Source organism: Anolis carolinensis, chromosome 6 (genome assembly GCF_035594765.1).
Source record: "Anolis carolinensis isolate JA03-04 chromosome 6, rAnoCar3.1.pri, whole genome shotgun sequence".
Lineage (NCBI taxonomy): Eukaryota > Metazoa > Chordata > Lepidosauria > Squamata > Dactyloidae > Anolis > Anolis carolinensis.
Genome location: NC_085846.1, coordinates 35540181 through 35560673, shown reverse-complemented (window position 1 = coordinate 35560673; position 20493 = coordinate 35540181). Strand labels below are relative to the sequence as shown.

The following is a 20493-nucleotide window of genomic DNA, read 5'->3' as shown; positions in this document are numbered from 1 at the left end:
TTTTGGAGAAAAGAGAAGATCCCTGAGGCATGGCAAAAGGTGATGATAAACTTAATATCTAAGGAAGGGTCAAGACGTGATGAAGACAAGTAATTATAGACCTAGTTCTCTACTGAATGATTATTTGATTTCGGCAGAGAGATTAAAGATTTTACATATAGTTCAAAATTGATTTCTAAGGCAATTATGGGACAATGTTAAATATGTAATAGGTATCTTGAAATATTTGGAAAATCACACTGAAATTTTTTTTGATGCAAATAAAGCTTTCTGTTATTTGAATTGATATGTTTCTTTCTGAAGTTCTACAAATTATGAAATTTGATAAGTACATACATAAAAATGTTTATGATGTGGAAAAAGCAAAGATTTTAGGGAATGGAAAATTAACTGACATCTAAAATTTTTAAAAAGGATCAAGGACAATTTCTGTTTCTCAATTTGTTTATTTTGAGTTCAAAGTAGAACTGCAAGACAATTAAAGCAAATCCCATCTCAACAGGGGATCTGTTCCTGGACTTCATGTGAATATGTAAAAACACAGATAACAACCAACCTTCATACTACAGGATCTAGAAAATGCCTAGAGAGAACATATTTTGTTGGATGTGGATAAAGGAAACCATAGATTCTGTTCCCACGGATAAGGGAGTCATGCTCTATTAAAGGAGATATCTTTAAATTAAGGGCCCTTGCAGATGATTTAATGATCATGCTGGAAAATCCTTTGTACAGTGTTGACATACTATTAAAAACACCAAAAGAATATGTAGAAGTGGCAGCATTCAAAATCAAACAACAAAAGATGAAGATGATAGTTAAAAATATAAGAAATCCGCCTAAGGTGAAGTTGATGACCAGATCTAACTTCAAAATAGAAAAGATAGTGAAGTACCTAGTGCCAAATGGGAATTCTATAGTATATCGCGGTAACTGCTCTAAAATATGGAATGAGATAAAACAAGATCTGGAGAGATGGCACAACGTAAGTTATCTCATTAGAAAGGATTTCAACTATTAAAATTAACATTGTGTCAAAATGTTCCCAATGATGTCAATTGTACCTAATTATGTCCCATTTGGAAAATTTATCAAACTTTATAGGGCAATGGAAGTAGCCTTGAATGAATTCCAGTCTTACAAGACTTTAAGCAAAGAAGAGGGCTAGGCTTCCCACATCTGAAAGTGTATTTTTCTGCTTCCTTTGTGGTTTGGTTAAAAAACTGAATAATGTTGGAAAATGAAAGAATGTTGCATATAGAAATATATAACTTGAAGTTCGGATGGCATAGGTATTTATGGATAATAAAGTGAAAGTACATGTAGAGTTCAATAATCATTATAAAAGATGTGCCATGGATGTCAACACAAGAAGATTTTTTAGAAAAGAGAGAAAAGTAAAAAGCTAAGATGGCTAAAATATCAAGATATTCTAGTGTTCGAAAAGACAGGCAAGTCCAATGAAAACTTGATATTTCAACAGCTTTATATAACTTATTTAGTTTGAAAATAGATAAAATTATATGGCTCTGAATGTAAAAAAATATAAATATGATTTGGAGTTATGCAGATTATGAACACTTAATTGGTAAAATGCATAGGATGTTACTTAAAACAGATATGGAAGAAAAACAAATTAAAATGCTGTATGACTCAAATTTTTGAGCGCAGTATAATGATGGATCAAGGAGAAACTATATCTGAAGGAGTTTAAATTTACATTAAATTAGGATTTAAAAGCAACCTTTTATAACACCAGAAAGCTTGCAAATAGATAAAGAAGCTACAAGTATTTGCTGAAAATGTAGCTTGTGTGAAGGAAATTTTTACTATGTGATGGACTTGTAAAAAAAAACTAAGCAATTCTGGAAACAAATGCATTGTTTGATCTGGAGGATTTTTAGAATAAAGATTCAGTTAAAATCAAAAAGGTTTCTCATTGAGATTGAGGAGAGAAGAGCAAGACATAGAAGATTAAAAAGGTTTCACCATATGATCACTACAGCAACACTGTTGTATGCTTAGATGGAAGAATACAAAAATATCAAATGGATAGTGAAAAAGTTTGAATTTATAAGACAAAATCAATTGGATACTTTTCTGAAAGACTGGAATTCTTTTTTAAACTTTGCACAAGAATGGACAGTGACAATAATTTTAAAGGTTTTAAATTTTATTTTAAAGTGTTTTTAATTATGAGGTAAAATATGGAAAAATATAAGAACTTGTGAGTAAATGGGATTTAGCTTATATGCACACACACATTCGCACACACACCATTTTAAAAAAAGAAGCCAATTGTGACTACCTTTCTTTTATTTCTGTTGCATTATTTTCTAACATTGTTTCTTTCTCTATTTATATGAAATAGATGAGATGTCTATGTCTATTTTGACATATCTTCTCTAATGTAGCAGTTAAGTTTGTGCAGGTTGAGCATCCCTTATCCAGATTTCCAAAATCTGAAATACTTCCGAATCCAGAATTGTTCACGAGTGGCTGAGATAGTGATGTCATTTCTTCCTGATGCTTCTATGTAGTCTCTCCAGAAATTCCAAACCAACCACAAAAGTAAATAAGCAAGAAAACTAAAAAAGGGGAAATAATGAATTAGCTGCATTACAACTGGCTTTTTAAAAGATGGCATCATAAGCCACGAACAGGTGAAGTGTGACCCTAGGGCTGTGAATGAAACTGAGATGCTGTGAACAAGATGACTAATGAAATAAAAGAAGCCAGAGCAACTTCTGGATTATTACCTTTATTACATGCATGCTGAGAGACAATGATAGCACAATGATCTAGCACATATTTTCCATACACCAAGTTCCAAATCTAATATTTGGCATCTTCCATTTAAAGGATGAGGTAGTAGGTAACAGAAAGGCGTTTGAAGAATAAGTATGTGTTGGCTTTGGTCTGAATTACGGCTCTTGTATAAGGTCTGGTGGATGAATGGCATAAGCACTTTGCATTGTTTTAAACTTTGTATATTGTATTTTATGACTGTTTTAACTGTTTTAACGTTTTAGTTCATTGTATAACAGTGTAACGGCATCAATTGCCACTTGTAAGCTGCCCTGAGTCCCCTCGGGTGAGAAGGGCGGGGTATAAATAATTGAAATAATAAATAAATAGGAAAGATCATGCGCAAGATCCAGCAGGTATTTTCCCAATCAAAATTGGCCTAACTAGATTTACATCAAACATAAAGCCTTGATTATATCAAAGAAGAGATTCAACGCTGGCATCTGGTGTTCATAGTGGTCCCACCCTGACAATCTTTATGGGTATTTTTGGACCCTGTTATATGACACAAAAGCTTTTATAAATAAAACAAAATAACTCCAAATTGGTTTACACCTTCTTGTCTCAAGTGCTCCATCAATGTTTTGTGTTTTGCTAGATGAGGCATCACGCTGATAGTAATGTAGACACACACACACTACTATGGCCGTATGGCTTTTCTCCTATTTATGATGCTTGAACTAAATGACTTTGTAATGAAAAGTCAGTGTGATGTTATGGATAGAGTGCTTGACTGAACATGAAAAATCCAGGTTCAAGTCAGTGAGTCAAGAAACTCACTGAATGACCTAGACGGCAGAAATGTATCAGCCTGATTTACTTACAGTGCTATTATGAGTATAAATAGGGAGGGCATAGATCCACATAAAACCATCATTAGCTCAATGAAGGAAGTGTGTGATATTAAATATTGCCAAACTCAATTCAAACTAAATCCAAACACAACTTGCATGTACAATGGAAATGAGTATCTTGTGATCCCCTACAATATAATAATGAAGTGTCATATGATTTTTGGAGGGTCAGGTTTGGATACTGTGTTTTTGTCAAAAAATAAAAAATAAAACACTAGTCAGTCCTCCCATTTTGTAGGGATTAGTGGTCACCTCCCTGCAAAAAGTGGAGAAAGTGCACACACTGGATGGCGGATGGTTGGTGGTCCGGATTGCAATGAGCACAAAGAATGTGAGTCAGGCTGCCAGCCCTACAGCCACTGAACCTTTCCCAAAGCTCACAGAAAGGGCCAGTGAGGAATCAGTCCGGGAGAACATTCCCGAGACAGCCAGGTCCTCAGGAGATGAGAGATGGGGATGGGTGGGTGGTACAGAATCACCTCTCGTGCCACTGCTTCGCTAGGATGGGGACACCTATTGAATAGTCCCACAAAGCTTTTCCCCCAATGAAGCATTGAATTGCTTCTGAATTCAATGCTTCATTTACATTTGCTCATCGTCTTTTCACCAGACATTTCAAAGATCTCTGCACACCTTCCCTTATGTCTTTTATTATTGCTGTCAAGTTGGGAGCTGTCATTTACATAACCTCAGGAAGTGGGAGGTGATGATTCACCCCTTGCCACGCATTTCCTGAGAGAAGAACTACCTCGGGGATCTTCATACAGTTCAAGAGTCAGGTACCACGTAAGGGATGATCCCTCACCCCCCCCCCCCCAACTTCCTGAGATCACGTGAATGGGAGCAGCCAACTTCCGAAGTAAATGGGGTGGCGCAGGTTTGCACTTTATCATTAGTAGTGTACACTGAAATGCACCAGAAAATGTTCTCTCCTTCTCCCCCTGCCATCATCATTGCAATTTTGAATGGACTGTCCTGCTAGGGTTATCCCTACAATTCACGGCACTCAGATAATTTGGGCATTAATGCAGTAGAAGTAATTCATTTATAGAATTTAAGAGCTGCACTAGACTAAATAACTGTCCAAGTTCAATTCCCTGTCATCTTCTCAAAACAACTGCTGTAACTCTCATGCCTGCGCCATCATAGGCCATGCAGAGAAATAACCCTTTGTCCTCTAAACTGTCTTGTACAGCTCATACCAGCACAGCTGCTCCAAGTGTACATCCCATGCTGCTGTTTGGAGAAGCTAGCCCATTTCTACCTCCTCACATTAACACCACTGATTTTCTCTTTCAGGGAGGAGTATCGGTATGGTTCATTTCAGAATAAAAGAAAGCAGAAAAAGCAGGGCACCATACCAGCAGAAAAGCAAGATACAGCGCAAATAAATAAATTGGTAAACAGCTTTAAATTCCCCCTCCCCATGTGGTCGTCTATTTCGAATAGCTCATACTGTTTCAGAACACAATATAGTAGCGAGTAACAGGCACACAAATAATCATGAAACAATGAAAAGCAGCGATTTACAGCCCTGCTCTTACAGCCAAGAAAACAAAACTAAAATAGAATTGTGCCAGGTTGCTTGTGCAAAAATTTACTACTACTATGATAAAATTAGTAGAAGTAACACATTACTTTTAATGTCTGGTGTCTTAAGCTACCCATGATCACCAAAATATAGAGGGTTAAAAGGAGACAGGATTAAGCAGCACGGAAGATGTTTGTTGGACTATCATGCAACATAAGCCAAGCAGGAAACAAGAGCAGTTGGCTTGATTCAGAAAGTAACATGGTATGCCTAGCCCATCTATTCAAAGTCAACATACTTACCTTCAGCTTTTTGCCCTTGTAGGGGTTTTTTACGTGCTCTTCGGCATCCATGATCAGTTCTGTCAGGGTTCGATACTTTCTTATCTGCAGGAAAACCAGCAGTTGTTAGGCAATGAGAAGCCAACAATTATAATACTTTTTATTGGGCTTTTTAGTTTTTTTTAAAGGTTCATGAGATCAAATAATGCCATTATTCAAGTTGGATCAAGATCTAAGGGCACAACTGCTCATGTGCAATATACTATTATGTTGTAACAGGAATCAATCATACTAACCACTGACTTTGTTCTAGATAATAAGATTTTTGAGACAATTGTTTCTGTTAATTAATGGTGAGAAAGATAGAAATAAAAATATATTGTGATGGGCTGTGAATAGAACCAGATTGGGTAGAACCACCAAGAACCTGTGCATGTGTGGATAAAACTATACCTGTTACCCGTCCGTGTGGCAGTATTGATGTGATACAGCAACTTGTCTCTTCATTGTGTTGAATCAGAGGCTGTGGTTGATACCATCTTGCAAGAACAATGGTTGCAGGTTTTTTGAGCTGTATGGCCATGCTAACAGCAAAAAAACTCACAGCAACCCGTTGATTCCGGTCATTAAGGCCATTAAAGGCTAGGATAGCGCCTACAACCTTTTCATAGTAGAAACAGCTATTCATCATGCTCTGTTCAATTTTCAGATATGGAGCTGCAGGAAAGTCTTGGTGAGAGGAGATTCAAGAGCATTGGCAGAGGCAGGGAATCCAATGCCATATTGATAATTTTTGAGAACCAGCCCGTCTGACCTGCGCTAGAGCCAACAAGGATCACCTTGGCTCTCAAAATCTATGAATCCTCTCAATTAGCAGCTTGGGTAGTAGTGGCATCAGAAGGAAGGAATACAGCAGACTGGAGGGGAGCATTCATGGTCCCTGCCCCTTCTGATTGTTTCCTGGAGATGAACTTTGGTGGGTTGATATTTGCTGTGGAGGTGAATAGTTATGCATATGGCTGTCCCACTGCTATGACCATGCTGAACACCTTTGACTGAGGCTTTATTCCCTTTAGCCAAGGCTGTACTGCCTCACATTCAGGGTGCAATGCATATACTCTGCCTCCAGAGATAGCAGGTTTTCTTCCACCCAGCTCTGTAACTTCTACGCCTCTATCAACAGAGAGCACGATCTTATTCCATCCTCCTAATTTATGTGAGCTCTTATGGTGATGTTGTCTATTCTTATGAGAACAGTCATAAAATTAGTTTTGCAAATGGCAATCTGGATGAGTTCTGAGTTTCACCCAGTTGATGCTGTGTTCCAATTCTTTTCAGTTCCACTTGCCCTGATCCAAGTGGGGATAGCTATAGGTTCTTAATCTTTCAAGTTGGTATCTGTGCTTCTCTAAATCCTCCCCAGCTTCCTGGTGGCACCCCCTGCCCCCCACTAACTGTTGGTGAGAGCCACTATATGAGGGAGCTATCGTAATAATTTGCTGATGTACCTTGATAGATTGTGGACTCCTTGAATCTACAGTGAATTGGTGAAGGAACCACTGAAACTACTTGGTGTGGAGAAGCGCCCAATGGAAGCACTCTATTGCAGCAATGATCAGCTTGTAGTGCACTAGCTAGATTGGGTGTGATATGGCTTGACTTAGAATGGACTTGGCAATAGTGTCTGTCCTGTCTAGTGGGAGGGAAACTGTTCCATTATGGTGTCAATCACTGTTCCAAATGTTGGGTTTGTTTGTGGGAACTCTTTTCACATTTACTAAGAACTCATCCTGCTACAGGGACTCTAGGACTTGCTGAATATCTTGTTGGTCCTGCTGCCATAATACTGAAGTCAGAAAATGGTGCAAGTAAGAGTAGATTTACAGGTGCAATTTCCTCCAGTATGCCATCAGGTCCACAATGATTTTGATGAACACTCTGATGCTGGTGACAGGCCAATCAATGCCTCACAGTTTAAGTGATAATCTCAAAGTGCAGGAACTGATAGTGTGCCAGGTGGATAGGAATATTCATCTTGAAGCTCTACAGATGATGGGGGGACCCCTGGCTGGCTGACCTCCAGGTCATACTTCATTATCTCCATGTGGGATTTCAATTTCTTTATAAAGTAGTTTAGTCTCTTTCAGATGCAGGGTGACTCTTCAAATTCTGTTCTCTTTGGGAATGAGGAAAAGGATAGAGTAACAATGCTTTCACTTTTGGAGAGGGAGAATCCCCTCTGTTGCTCAAATCTGAAATAGATGCTAAATGGCTTCGGGTAAGAAACAGTGTATCACTGAACTCCTGGACTTAGGTAACACAATGTAGGCACCATGACACCAGTGAAAGAACTCTTATTCTCTTCCACTGGTAGGAAGTACAGTGCTCCCAACTCTGTACGAAATCCCGGCATCTGCCTCCTACTAAAAAAAACAAAACAAAAAAAACAAAACACCAGTACACCTGTTGGTTCTTGCATTGGCCCCTACGGTCATTGTACTAAGATCTGCTTGCAGTACTAGAGCACTTGGGCTTACACAGAAACCTTCCACCCTCTGCATGGTGTGTTTCTAAACTGAAAGGAAGAGCTGGGGGTGGCAATGAGAATAAGAATAGGAGATATACCATTGTCTAAAGTGCTTCCTATCTTCCTTATTTCCTGCAATTAATGTCTCTTTTTAATCCTTGCTGTTCCCTAGCACTGGCTCCACATACCTCCTTAAATAGTTAGCTCTCAAGAAAGGAGTGAACGCTGCACACATTCTAGGTTTTGAGTCACAGTTGGCACCTTATTGCAATTGTGCTGTGCCACCTGCTATATCGTCAGCTGCCTTCAGGAGTTTGTTTAGGTCTCATCTGTGGAAATCTCATACAAATGTTCACTGTAATGAGGCTCTTGCGAACAGGGATACAGCCATCGTAATGGCCCAAAAACTGCTTCATGATCCTTCGTAAGGTCTGATTTTGCCCTTCTGTCCTAGAATACTTTTAGTATGCCATCTCTGCAAAAAAGAGAAGTTATGAGCACAGATGCAAGTGTCCACCAGGAAGATCTGCAGCTTCTCTGTAACACATTTGTGGAGATTATATAGCTTCTGAGTGGTGCTGGTGCCCAGTCGTTTGCTGCAGGTGTGTTTCATCCATCCCTAAGGTGCATAAGGTTAGCTGGAGAAGGCATCTCCCATGTTGCAGGGGAGCTGGTAGGAAACACGTCTTCAGCTACCTTTGGTTAGACCTCTGTCCTGTAGAGTTAGTGTTCAGTTGGGATGATATGGCCTAGAACTCTATTCATTTTTCTTAAAAGTACAGGTAAGTGCTCCATGCAAAACAAGCAAGCAGATTTGGGACTGCTCCTTTCCTCCTCTGTTGTCCTCTGAAGAGAGTTGCCCTTCTTCTATATGAGAAGAGTAAGTGTACGGGTCTCCATTAACATTGCTCTCCTCAGATTAATTGGTGGCTATTTTCTTGCCTACCTCAATGGCTCTGAGCAGCACTTTCTGTGCTTCAGGAGACGGGACACTGGCGAAGCTGTTTTTCACTCAACAGACTTCCCCTTCTATACCTGCATCTGGGGTTTGGAACTTGGCTGTAGCAGCAAAGGTCAAAGAGCCATGAAGAGCACATCCTACATGAGTGGTAAGCAGGAAAAACCAATCTTCTGTGAGATGGCTTCTACCGGAAGATCTTTCATTTTCCTGTCTTAACAGGAGTGGGTAGGAGGAGCAATCCAATTGATAGCACATTATTCCTTTCTTTAATGGGAAATGCAACTGTGCACACATGATGAAAATGCATAACTGTCCTTGAAATTTGAAATAGAAGAACAAGTTCCAAGATTGTATGATAAAATGAGTTACAAGCTTTGATTATAGCATGCAGATGGACCAATGGGGAAATATGTAGTCAAAAGGAGTGAAATTTACATCATATGTCATGATTGTAAAGAGAATTTTTATAAAACGTATCATTGGCATATGATCTCAGAACTGTAAAGATGTATCTAAAATGCGTTGGAAATGTGAAAAACATGAAGGGATATTTTATCATTTGCGGCGAACATGTAAAAAAGTATACAAACATTGATACAGAGGATTGCAAAGATTAATGTTCAATTAATCTTTAATAATAATTAACTAAAACTGGAAATTTTCTTTTGGGATTGATGGATGTACAGCTGGGAAAGAGTCATGGAAGACTGCTTCAGTATATGATCATGGCAGTGATACTGTTGCACGCACAAAGGTGAAAGATGGAAGAATGGTTAAACTGCAAAAAAAACATTGCTCAAAGGCTGGAAACCACTTACAGACTTTTTGCAAAAAGAAAGGGAAATGGCTTACTAACTTTGGGTTTCGCAATTAGACCACAAAAGGGAATGTATTGTATATTTCTGACGACAAGGTGAGAATATTTATATGCATATATAACTGCAAAGGAAGACCTGAAGTCACTTTTTTCTTTTCTTATTGTTGAAATTGATGATCTGTATTTTAAAATATTTTTCTTCTTAATTTTTGTAGTTAGTGCATTTTTTTTTTTAAAACCAGCTTTTGTTCTAATGAGTGAGTAACTTAATAATTCTTTCACTTCCTTTCATTCTCAAAATAGGCACTGAATCTGAAACAACATGCAAATTTACTATGAAAAATTATCAGCACGTGATTAAAAAGTAGAGGATCTTAGTATTTTCCAGTCTGGTGTAATGACTGAAAAGTGGTTGCTCTTTGTAGCAGACACCCTCCTATCTCTGTGTCGAACACCAACTATATGCACAAAACATACAACGGCAGTCAATTGAAGGCAGGCAGTATATTAGTAAGCTATAAATATGTTTATAACAGCATTGTTTAAAACATAATGTAAGCTCCATTTCAATTAGAAGGAAGTTAAACATAGTAGTACTGTGCTGACGTTTCCCTGCAAAACTCATTTTCCTCAAAGCATGATTTTTTAATGTTAGAAGCAGAATAGTGGACCATGTTCCCACACAATGCTAAACTGTGGTATTACTACTACACTGGACTGTTCTGCCTAAGCAAGACATTCTATACAAATATTCCCCCACACTTCCTCCCATACAGGACAACTGCAAACTCTGGTTCAACATGAGTAGGAAGATGACAGATCTCCATGTACTGGTAGTTCTCTTAATTAATTTGTAATCGACATGGGTTTCTGCCTCCATTTTGTTTAACAGCAACACTGAAAAACTCTCTCATTCTGTTTCTCTCTCTCACACACACACTCACAAATTATATTGCTGTAATGAAGAAAACGTGGGGTTATAAGGAGTGCAGTTTTGTGAATGAGAATTGTAAACTCTGTAAAGATCTGACTGTCAAAAAATAGCAATTCTGGGCTTAAATACCTTAAATTCGAAATGTCAATGCAAGGGCATTCATCTTGGATGCCATGGAAAATGGGGGCATGAGAGACCATCTCTTCACATGGACTCATTATGGGTGTCCACATATCACAACATCAAGGTTTTGCATTTTATGTGAGTCAACCTTACCCAGAATGTTCTTTCTAGCACTAATGGTTTTAATTTGCACAATTAGAAGCTTAACACTGTAACTTTTATCTACCTCTCCTTAGTTCCAGTGAGTTTGAAAAGGTTTATTCTAAGAAAAGTGGACATAAGATTGTCGGCTAAAAGAGATATGGAAGTACAGAGCCAACCAACCTTCCTGAGCATAAAGGACACAATGTGTAATCTGTCGAGTGTGAAGGTCTAGGAATGAGAGCATAGAACATGCACAGGTATGGTGGTTTGCACACACATTTGGGTTAGCTGGTGAGAGGGGAGGTCACCGAAATTAAGACAAGAGGTTACTAAAGAATGGACCAGTGCTGAACAGCCTGGATTAGCAGTGCGGTATACCTGAAAGACCAGACCGCATCCAAGTGTTTGCTCCGCATCCAAGTGTTTGCTCTGCATCCCAATATTTGTTCTACACTGCATCCAATGTGACGCTACATGACTTTAGTTCCCAGAAGACCAAGCAGGAATTTACCTCAGTAGAGATCTCAATCCATTTCATCCTGCACATGTCGCCGGAGAAGTCCTTGAAAGCAACTTTGTCCCAATCCAGGTGGGATTCAGTGGTTTTGAACTTGCCACCATCATTGGAGGGCAAATTGTTCTTCATGCACTCCAAGAGGGTCAGCATATCTTCCTGGGTCCAACGGTCTGAAGAAAAACAATGAGGGAAAGGATACCTCTCTGTATAGTGTTACATTCTGCATATGCCTATGCATACAAAGGCAATGGTGGGAAATCCTTTAAGGGGCAAGGGGGCACCCCCTTGTGGGCCATGCTGGCACACCTGATGTGACTTTTCTCTTTCAACACGCCCTGTTTTGAGATGATTTTTTTCTGCCAAGGTTCCAAGATATATGACCTTATTTGGGGTGCAAAGAGACTAGGAAAAAAATTAAGATTTGTGGGCCTGAAGGTTGGAGGGGACACAATAATGCCAAAGCCTGTAAGCCACATTTTCCTAACCCCTACACTCAGGTTAATGCAGAACTTCAGGCCTTTGTACTGAATCTGGTTGCTATGAAATTTCTACAATCCTTTCATCATCATGCCATTATCTGTCAGTTTTTCCATTTTTGTGCGGATTTCCCATTCTAAAGGTCTGAATGTCTCCCCTGTGACTTAGGTACTTGACGTTAAGAATAAAAAAGTAAAATGCAATAGTATTGTTGTTCTCAAGAAAATCTTCCCCTCCAAGAATTTCTCTGAAATTTAATTTAGCCTAAAAGGTTCCCAACCTGCAAATTAAAGCTTTATAACCAGTAGATTATTTTCATTCAAATAAATGAGCTCCCCTTCCCTCCGGCTTTACAATTCTAAAGTTCCTGTAAGCAAGAAAAAACTCAATTTTAAATGACATAATTAAGGGGAAACGGCAATAACAGCAGATACAGGATTCTTAGGGGAGAAACTTGGCATCCATGCAAAAGGTAATGCAGCTGAACCCCATACTGTGAACTCCCCCCAATATCTATAGATAGAATTAAGATAACCAGTGGATACTCAGAAATATGAACTTCAAAAAAAACCAAGCACAAAGTGGCTAGCACAAAAATGAGATGCAACATAATGTGAAAACTGGGCATTGCGCCAAAAAGCATTCACATGTAACTGACTTATTATTTGAGCAAATCATAATAATGTCCTTGGCAACAGTCAAAACCAGGGAAATGTGAATGCTGAGCTCATCACATGTATAAATTAAAACCTTTTAGAGAATAATGATCAGCCTGGTTATTGGCAATCTGAGATCTGTGCAGTTAAGTCGACCCTTCTCACCTTGATTCTTAGGGGCTGTCATGTCTAATTCGGTTGGACTGTCTGCTTCTCCGTTCATCCTCCACTTCCAGACCCTAGGGTGACACCTTCTGGGTCTCCCCCTTCCAAGTCCCTCTCTTCCCCCTTCACGGTGGCGCCAATCAACCGTCACTCTGAAAGAATGAACAACAAACTGGAGTCATGGCTTACCTCTCAGATGAAGCAGCACCACTGAGTATACTCTACACACAGAGAACCTGTCCCTGGATAACACACCACACCAACAATCCTTGCAAATACAGCCAGATCACTACATTTTCTAAGGTTAGGGGTACAAAACCCCCATGAAAGTGAAAAACATGAATGAAGAAATTACTATTTTTTTAAATCTGGGTGGATCCCTTTTAAGGATTTCAAGGTCAACTTCCACTAGAAGGTGACCATAGAATCACATTAGAGGACCTTCAGAGGTTTCTCTCTCTCCAAGTCCTCCAGCAATCTGGAGGAAACTGACACAAGAGTCACACTAGAGAGCATAAAGATTCCTAGAGAGAATACATGCACCAAATCTGCAAAAGACAAAACCATGGACGTGAGGAACAACTGTAATTGCACATTTAAGGGTCAGAGCAGTAATTCCATCACAATTCCCATCCCTGGGCTACCACAGCCCACAGGCAAGAACCTTTTCACCCTGAAATTAACTTGCCATATATACAGTAATAGGAATATTTTCTCTGGTGTAAACGTTCTTAGGAATCACATAAAACACACACACAAAATCTCTTTCCTAGACTGAGAAAGGACGGACAATTTCTTTTCTACATAAGTGTCTTTAGAGAGAAACTCTCATCCATCATCAGTGACATGCAAACCTCAGAGGAAGGCAATACCAACCCATATGAACAAAAATCCTTGAAATCAGTCCCCCTTAAGGTCAGTACACATAGAAAATAACTTGAAGGCACGCAAGAACAAAGTATATATTAAGTACTTTGAGGAAGGAGGAACTACGAAATGACCAAGAATACTGAGGAAACAAAAAGAACTAAGCCATCGAGAAACAAATGAAAGGTAGGTTTCTACCTTCCATTTCTCCGCAAAGGGGGGGGGGGGGGCTCAAAGCAGCTTATACATTGAAAACAAATGTAGATGAAAATATCCATGAAGCCCCAATTCGAATATGCATTTAAACATTCAATAAAACAATCTGTACATTTATAAACACAGTAAAAATATAGAGTGACATGAGGGAGGGAAAAGGAAACAAGGACCAAAAATCACACAGGGTCTTTGATATTTAATAACTCCTGAACTTTTTGCTTTTAATACAACACCACAGCACCTCATGAAGGAAAGACAATCACATTACAATTCCCCCCCCCCCCAAAAAAAATCAGGCACCTTTGTGATTTTGGTCCACCCTAAACAAGGGCAGACTAAATTAAAAACCAGTTTGAGAAGACCTGACTTTGGACCCTTTTACGCAGCCATATAACCCAAAATATCAAGGCAGAAAATCCCACAATATCTGCTTGGAACTGGGTTATCTGAGTCCACACTGCTATACACTCTCCAGTTCAAAGCAGAAAATGTGGGATTTAAATCAGCTGTGTGGAAGGGGCCTTAGGAAACTGAGGTATCTCCCACTGATTCATCTAATCCAAGCCCTGCCAAACAAACCATGGAACAAGAGCAAAGACAAGAAGCTGTGTCATTGTTAGACCTTGGATTTTATATGAACAAGACTGTTTCTGATGAGCAAGTGAAAGCTCTATTAGTGCAAAATCCATAGAATCCATTGCCAGGATACGTATTTCCTGTGGATAAGAAGAGACACCTAAAATTTCAACCCAAATGGTTCAGCAGATCTACCTAGTTAGCCTACTCTTTTCATGTACAAGGTGCACTCTGTAACTTCAGTGTGGTATTTGGAGGAGAAGGTGGGGGTAAAGGTGGCCATCAGAAGCTTGGTGCATTGGTTGTTAAACCATTTTAATGAAATAGAAAAATGCAATAGAAGTCTTCGATTGACACAACAAAACAGAGTACTATCAGAACAACTTGTACTTTGCTGAACATTTCTTGCTACTTCACAGTGGAAAACATCTTGATGTCACCCATTATCATGATAAATAAAGGTAATAAGAAGAAAGCAGAAAAAAATCTGCCAGTCATGGAAATTATTGTCATTTGTGGCCGGCAAGAACCAATTTAAAGAGATAACTATTACCTGTGAAGAATCTTTGCATAGGTAAAGGTTTTCCCCTGACTTTAAGTCTACTCGTGTCCAACTCTGAGGGCGGGTGCTCATCTCCATTTCTAAGCCGAAGAACCTGTGTCATGTGGCTGGCATGACTGCATGGAGCGCTGTTACCTTCCCGCTGGAACAGTACCTATTTATCTACTCACACTTGCATATTTTTGATCTGCTAGACTGGCAGAAGCTGAGGCTAACAGTGGGAGCTCACCTGGTTCCCCAGTTTCGAATCTCTGATCTTTCAGTTAGCAAGTTCAGCAGCTCAGCGGTTTAACCCGCTGCACCACTGCCCCCCCCCAAATCTTTGCATAATTATAGTAATTTCAGAGCCTTGTTGATTAGGAAACACTGACCTGAAAAGTCAATTTGGGGGGGGGGGTGATTTCAACCCCTCCCCAAACATTTTCAGCCTGCTCAATAGTCAGAGATTCTGGGTGTTGGAGGCCCAAGGATGCCTGCACTAGAGCTTTTTATTTATTTTGTGTCAAAAGCATTGCATAATAAATACAGTAGAGTCTCACTTATCCAACACTCGCTTATCCAACGTTCTGGATTATCCAACACATTTTTGTAGTCAATGTTTTCAATATATCGTGATATTTTGGTGCTAAATTCGTAAATATAGTAATTACTACATAGCATTACTGTGTACTGAACTACTTTTTCTGTCACATTTGTTGTATAACATGATGTTTTGGTGCTTAATTTGTAAAATCATAACCTAATTTGGTGTTTAATAGGCTTTTCCTTAATCCCTCCTTATTATCCAACATATTCGCTTATCCAACATTCTGGCGGCCCGTTTATGTTGGATTAGTGAGACTCTACTGTAAGTTTAAAAGTGATAAAATAAAGGAATCTCAAACAGCTAAATAGTTTTGGACCAAAAGCGGGCAATAGCAATTGCATTGTCCGTAGCTTTGCAGTGCAAGCATTGCATTGCACTAAAGCTGAAAGAGTATGCATCCCATTTGATTGTAGTTTAAGTGAGGCTCAGTGCTGCTTTGGTTTTAAAGGCTCCTCCCCTAAACTACAAGACCCAGCATTCTCCAGGAGGCAGCAGACGCAGGACCTCCTACTCTGAGTGCGAGCAGACACTCCTCGGCGAGAGGCGGGGCGAGCAGGCCAAGGGGCGGGTCCTGCGGGGCGAGCTCTTCCCCCGCCCTATGGCTCTTCGGATCAGCCAATCCCCGCCTTGCAGCAGAAGAGAGAGCGAGCGCCAAGCGCAGCTGCTGCTGCTACTCTTGGCCGCCCCCTCCTTCCTTCCTTCCTGCCTGCCTCCCTTCCCTCTCCTCTCTCCGCTTGTCTCCAGGCAGGGAAGCCGCCAGGGTTGCTGTTGCCGCCGCAGCTGCTGCTTCGCCTCCTCCTCCCCCGCCTCCCTTCTTCTCTCCACTCCTCACGCCCCGCGGGCGCCTCCGAAGGAGAGACCTCGCCGACGCCGACGCGCCTCCGCTCGCCCGCCTGCCTGGCTCCCCGCTTCCTTCTCGCCTTTTTTTTAATGGACTCCAGCCTTCAGCTTCCCTTCCTTCCCTCCTCCTCCTCCTCTGGCTCTTTGGCTTGGTGGCGGAGGCAGCCTTTCCTGACCGATCTTCCCTTCCTATCTTTGGATCCTCGCCTCCTGGAATTCTTATTTGACTTTCAACCCCTTTCTTTCCCCAGGAGCCTTTCTCTCCCTTCCCAGAAAACGAGGCCATCTTTGGATCCTCGCCTTCTAGGATTACGATTATATTTTTAAAAATATTTTTTCTATTCCCAGATCAGAAGGCAGCTCCTCTTTGCCCTCTTAACTCGACAACAGACGCCCTCGTTTTGGCTCTTTGTTCCCTGAGATGGCGATATTTATAACCCTTTCCCCCAAACAGAATATTTTTTTCCAAACCAGTCCTTTTCCCATTCCCGAATGAAAGCTTTTCTCAACCCAAATCCCTTCCATTAGACCGTATCTCGTTCCTTCCCACATTATATTTCCCCCCATTCCCAATCAGAAGCTTTTTCTCAACCCAAATCTTTTTTCATATATTTTCAATCCCAATCAGAAGTTTTCTCAACCGAAATCCTTTCTTTTAATACAATATTTTCAATCCCAATCGGAAGCCCTTTCTCGGCCCAAATCCATTATATTGTGCCTCCCTTCCTTCCCCATTATATTTTCAATCCCAATCGGAAGCTTTCAGCCCTAATCCCCTCCATTCAACTACCTCCTTTTCTTCCCCATATTATTTTCTCCTATTCCCAATCAGAAGCTTTTCCTCAACCCTAATCTTTATATTTTCAATCCCAATCGGAAGCTTCTTTTCGACCCAAATCCCTTCCATTAAACTACCTTCCTTCCTATATCATTTCCCCAACATTTTCTCAATTTCCTTCCTTACGATATTTCCAATCCCAATCGGAAGCTTTTTCTCAACCCAAATCAATTCCAATCCCAATCGGAAGCTTTTCCCAACCCGAAATCCCTTCCCTTATTATATTTTCCCTTCCCAATCCGAATCCCTTCCCCTCCTTTCTTTCCTTATTGTATCCTCTTTCTCCTCCCAAACATCCAGCCTTGGTTGAGAAACCAACCTCTGGGGCGCTTCCAGACAGAAAGAAACCGAGCCGCGGGAAGGAAAGGAGGAAGGGAGACAAGCCAAGCCAGCGCTGCTGCCTTCGCCGCCGCTCAAAAGGAAGGACGAACCCGCCTCGTTGTGGCAAAAGCGAAAAGGGGAGGAGGAGGAGCAGCAGGAGCCGGAGAGAGGAGCCGCTGCAGCAAGAGCCCCATCGGAGCCGCGGCTGGAGGAAGGGGGGCGGCGGGAGGGAGAGGAGAGGGAGCGAGCGAGCGAGAGAAAGAGGAGAGCGCGAGCCAGGCCGCCATGAATGGCCGGCGGAAGGGCAGGGAGGGAAGCCAGGCCTCCGAAGCGGCGCTCCCCGGGGGAATCCGGGCGAGAAAGGGCCGCTTCGGGAAGGAAACCCTCCAAACAACAACCACCCATTTTGGGCTCCTTTCTGTGCAAATTAAAGGCACGTCGGGTGACCTTTTTGCTCTGTCTTGGCTTCCATAATAATAATAAAAAGGCCCCTCTCTTTAAACAAAAAGGGGAGCATTTAGCATGCAATAGAGGCGATTCCGTCTGTTTCTTTGGCCACCGCGGCGGCGATCCACACAGCCACATATTCCAGAATATCAAGGCAAAAAATCCCACATTATCAGAGGCTTTAATGTGGAATAAAATCCCACTTTTTCTGCTTTAAACTGAAATAGAGATCAGTGTGAACTCAAGGTAGTTCAAAGCAGATATTGTAGGGTTTTCTGCCTTGATATTCTGGAATCTAGGGCTGTGTGGAAGGGCCCCCAGATAACCCAGTTCAAAGCAGATATTGTGAGTTTTTCTGCCTTGATATTCTGGGACATAGGGCTGTGTGGAAGGGCCCTTAGTCTCTTTGCCACCGCAAAAGGAGAAGCTTTTCTTCTATGGCCGCCACTCGTGGCCCTTCTTTTCCGCTTTCGGAGGCCGCGTGGAAAAAAAGGGCCGCCCGATTCCTTGCCCTTTGAGTTTGTACAACGAATGAATATATCTACCCAAAAGAAAAGCTCGTGTTGTGTTTCCCCCCGCTTGCTTACCGCTGCTGCAAGAGCCTCGCCTGCTTGCTCGCCTGCCTTGCCTTGGTGCTTGCTTTGCTTGCTTCCTCCGGAGCGGCAACAAAAGCGCCTCCTTCCTTCCCTCCCTCCCTCCCTCCGCAGCCCCAGATGGCGGAGCTCAGCGTCGGCTGAATAGCGAGCCAAGCCCCGGCTGCAGGAAAGAGAGAGAGGAGGAGGAGGAGGAAGCAGCAGCAGCAGCAGCAAGCAGAGCCTCTCCTCCTCCGCCTCGGATCGTGCCTTCCTCTCTCGCTCTCTCTCTCTCTTTCCCCCTCCCCTCCTCGCCCACCCACTCCTCGCCTTTGCCGCGGGGGGAAGAAGCTCCCAACAAGACCCCCTGATTTTGCCCTCCCGTCTTACCTGCTTCTCGGGGAAGCGCAGCAGAGCCTCGTTGTTCGCCCCGCTGAAGCGCGGGTTGACTGCACGCCAGCTCTGCAGCGCTGGCCCCGGGCGTGGACTCCTCGCTCCCGTCCCCGCAGAGAGAGCTGGCGCGGCTTTCCCCCGCCTCCATCGCGCTCGCTGCTGCCTCTCTCTCTTCCAATCCGGATCCTTCAGGCCGCCGCTTCCCCTGCTTCTCCTCCTCCTCCAGCTCAACGGGAAAGGAAGGGCCCATCTTGGCCGCCTTTCCCCCGCCAGGCACAGCCTCTCCCTTTCGCCTCCTGCCTCTCTTCTGCTGCGTGGAGTCCTAGGCGCCTTCCTTTGCCTCTCTCCCTCTCCCTCTTGTGTTTTTATTGCTCTTTTGCTTGTGCAACACTGTTGTACTCCAACCAGAAGGGAGGGGGGAAGGAGGAGGAGGGGGCCAAGCCTACATTTGCCACAAATCCTCCTCTCCTGAGTCTCCTCTTCCTTTTGGCCAGGATCACAAATCACACACGCACTGCAGTCGGGTTTTAATTCCTCCTGAGACCTCCCCCTTTTTTTTCCTTTTCTCAAACGGATCAAAAGGAGAGGAGGGGGAAAAAAAGGATCAGTTTCCGTGCGTAAAGCAAACCATTCTTTCTGCCACTGAGGACATTTTTTTTTGCAACTCAGCCATCTTTTTTTAAAGGGTCCCTGTTTGGTTTGACTTGTAAACAACTAGGGAGAAGGAAGACAAAACCCAAACGGTTTGGACACGCCTCTTTTGGGCTTGGGAGTACAAATCGCAGAAAAAAATTAATAATTATGACATCTTCCTCCTCTTGTCCCTCCTCCCCCTTGTTTCTTTTTCTCTTTTTCAATTTTATTTTTTTACTTTCCCAGCTCCACCTTTGTTGTTAAGGGCGTCATCTCCGGCTCCAGCCAATCCTCGGCTTTTGGAGCTGTCTGTCAAATTAACGCCGCTTCCAATGCGCAAAAGCGACTGTTTGACGCGCAGACGAGGACGCCATTGGATTTTTTTTAAAAAAAAGAGAGGTAGGCGGGTTCAGCCAGATCTATGTAGTTCTTTCCCCCCACCTTAAAGTAATAATAATAAATATTCCATTGCCTTCATATTCTGTTCCGGTTTGTAAATAACAATCCCGAAAAGGCGCGTCTCTATGAGTAGATTTGCTGGGGACTCCAGGTAGGGTGGAGGGAATCATAATAGCCAAATATATGGATTATTTTATATTATGTTTTGGTTGTCTATTTGTTTGGACCATCCCACGTCAGAGCTCCCGGTCGGCTGTCGCCACCCCCAGCTCCTTCAAGGTCAGGCCAGTTACTTCAAGGATAACATCCATCCATCTTGCCCTTGGTCGTACTCTTTCTTTTTCCTTCCATTTCTCCAGCATCATTCTCTTATCCAAGCTTTCCTGTCTTCTCATTATGTGACGCATTATCACAGGATGTCTATGCCCCACACCACTGGAGAAATTAT

At 42.0% G+C, this 20493-nt stretch overlaps 1 protein-coding gene across 9 annotated transcripts in view; it reads right to left on the bottom strand.

Annotated features, from left to right (window-relative positions):
- The window catches only part of ubtf (upstream binding transcription factor), a 48855-nt gene extending 29686 nt beyond the window's left edge, over positions 1 to 19169 (bottom strand). For 6 of the 9 annotated variants that reach the window (XM_003222434.4, XM_062983772.1, XM_062983771.1 and 3 more), the window contains exons 1-4: positions 17600 to 17732; positions 12796 to 12947; positions 11492 to 11667; positions 5496 to 5579 (exon numbers count right to left, since the gene is read on the bottom strand). In XM_003222434.4, the coding sequence (XP_003222482.2) occupies positions 5496 to 5579; positions 11492 to 11667; positions 12796 to 12853 (318 nt within the window). In that variant the 5' untranslated portion in view covers positions 12854 to 12947; positions 17600 to 17732. Of the gene's footprint in view, positions 1 to 5495; positions 5580 to 11491; positions 11668 to 12795; positions 12948 to 17599; positions 17733 to 18635; positions 18774 to 19010 lie in introns of those variants that run through there. The other 3 variants (XM_016994548.2, XM_008113277.3, XM_016994547.2) reach the window with 2 other exon arrangements.
- Between the last annotated feature and the right edge of the window lie 1324 nt (positions 19170 to 20493).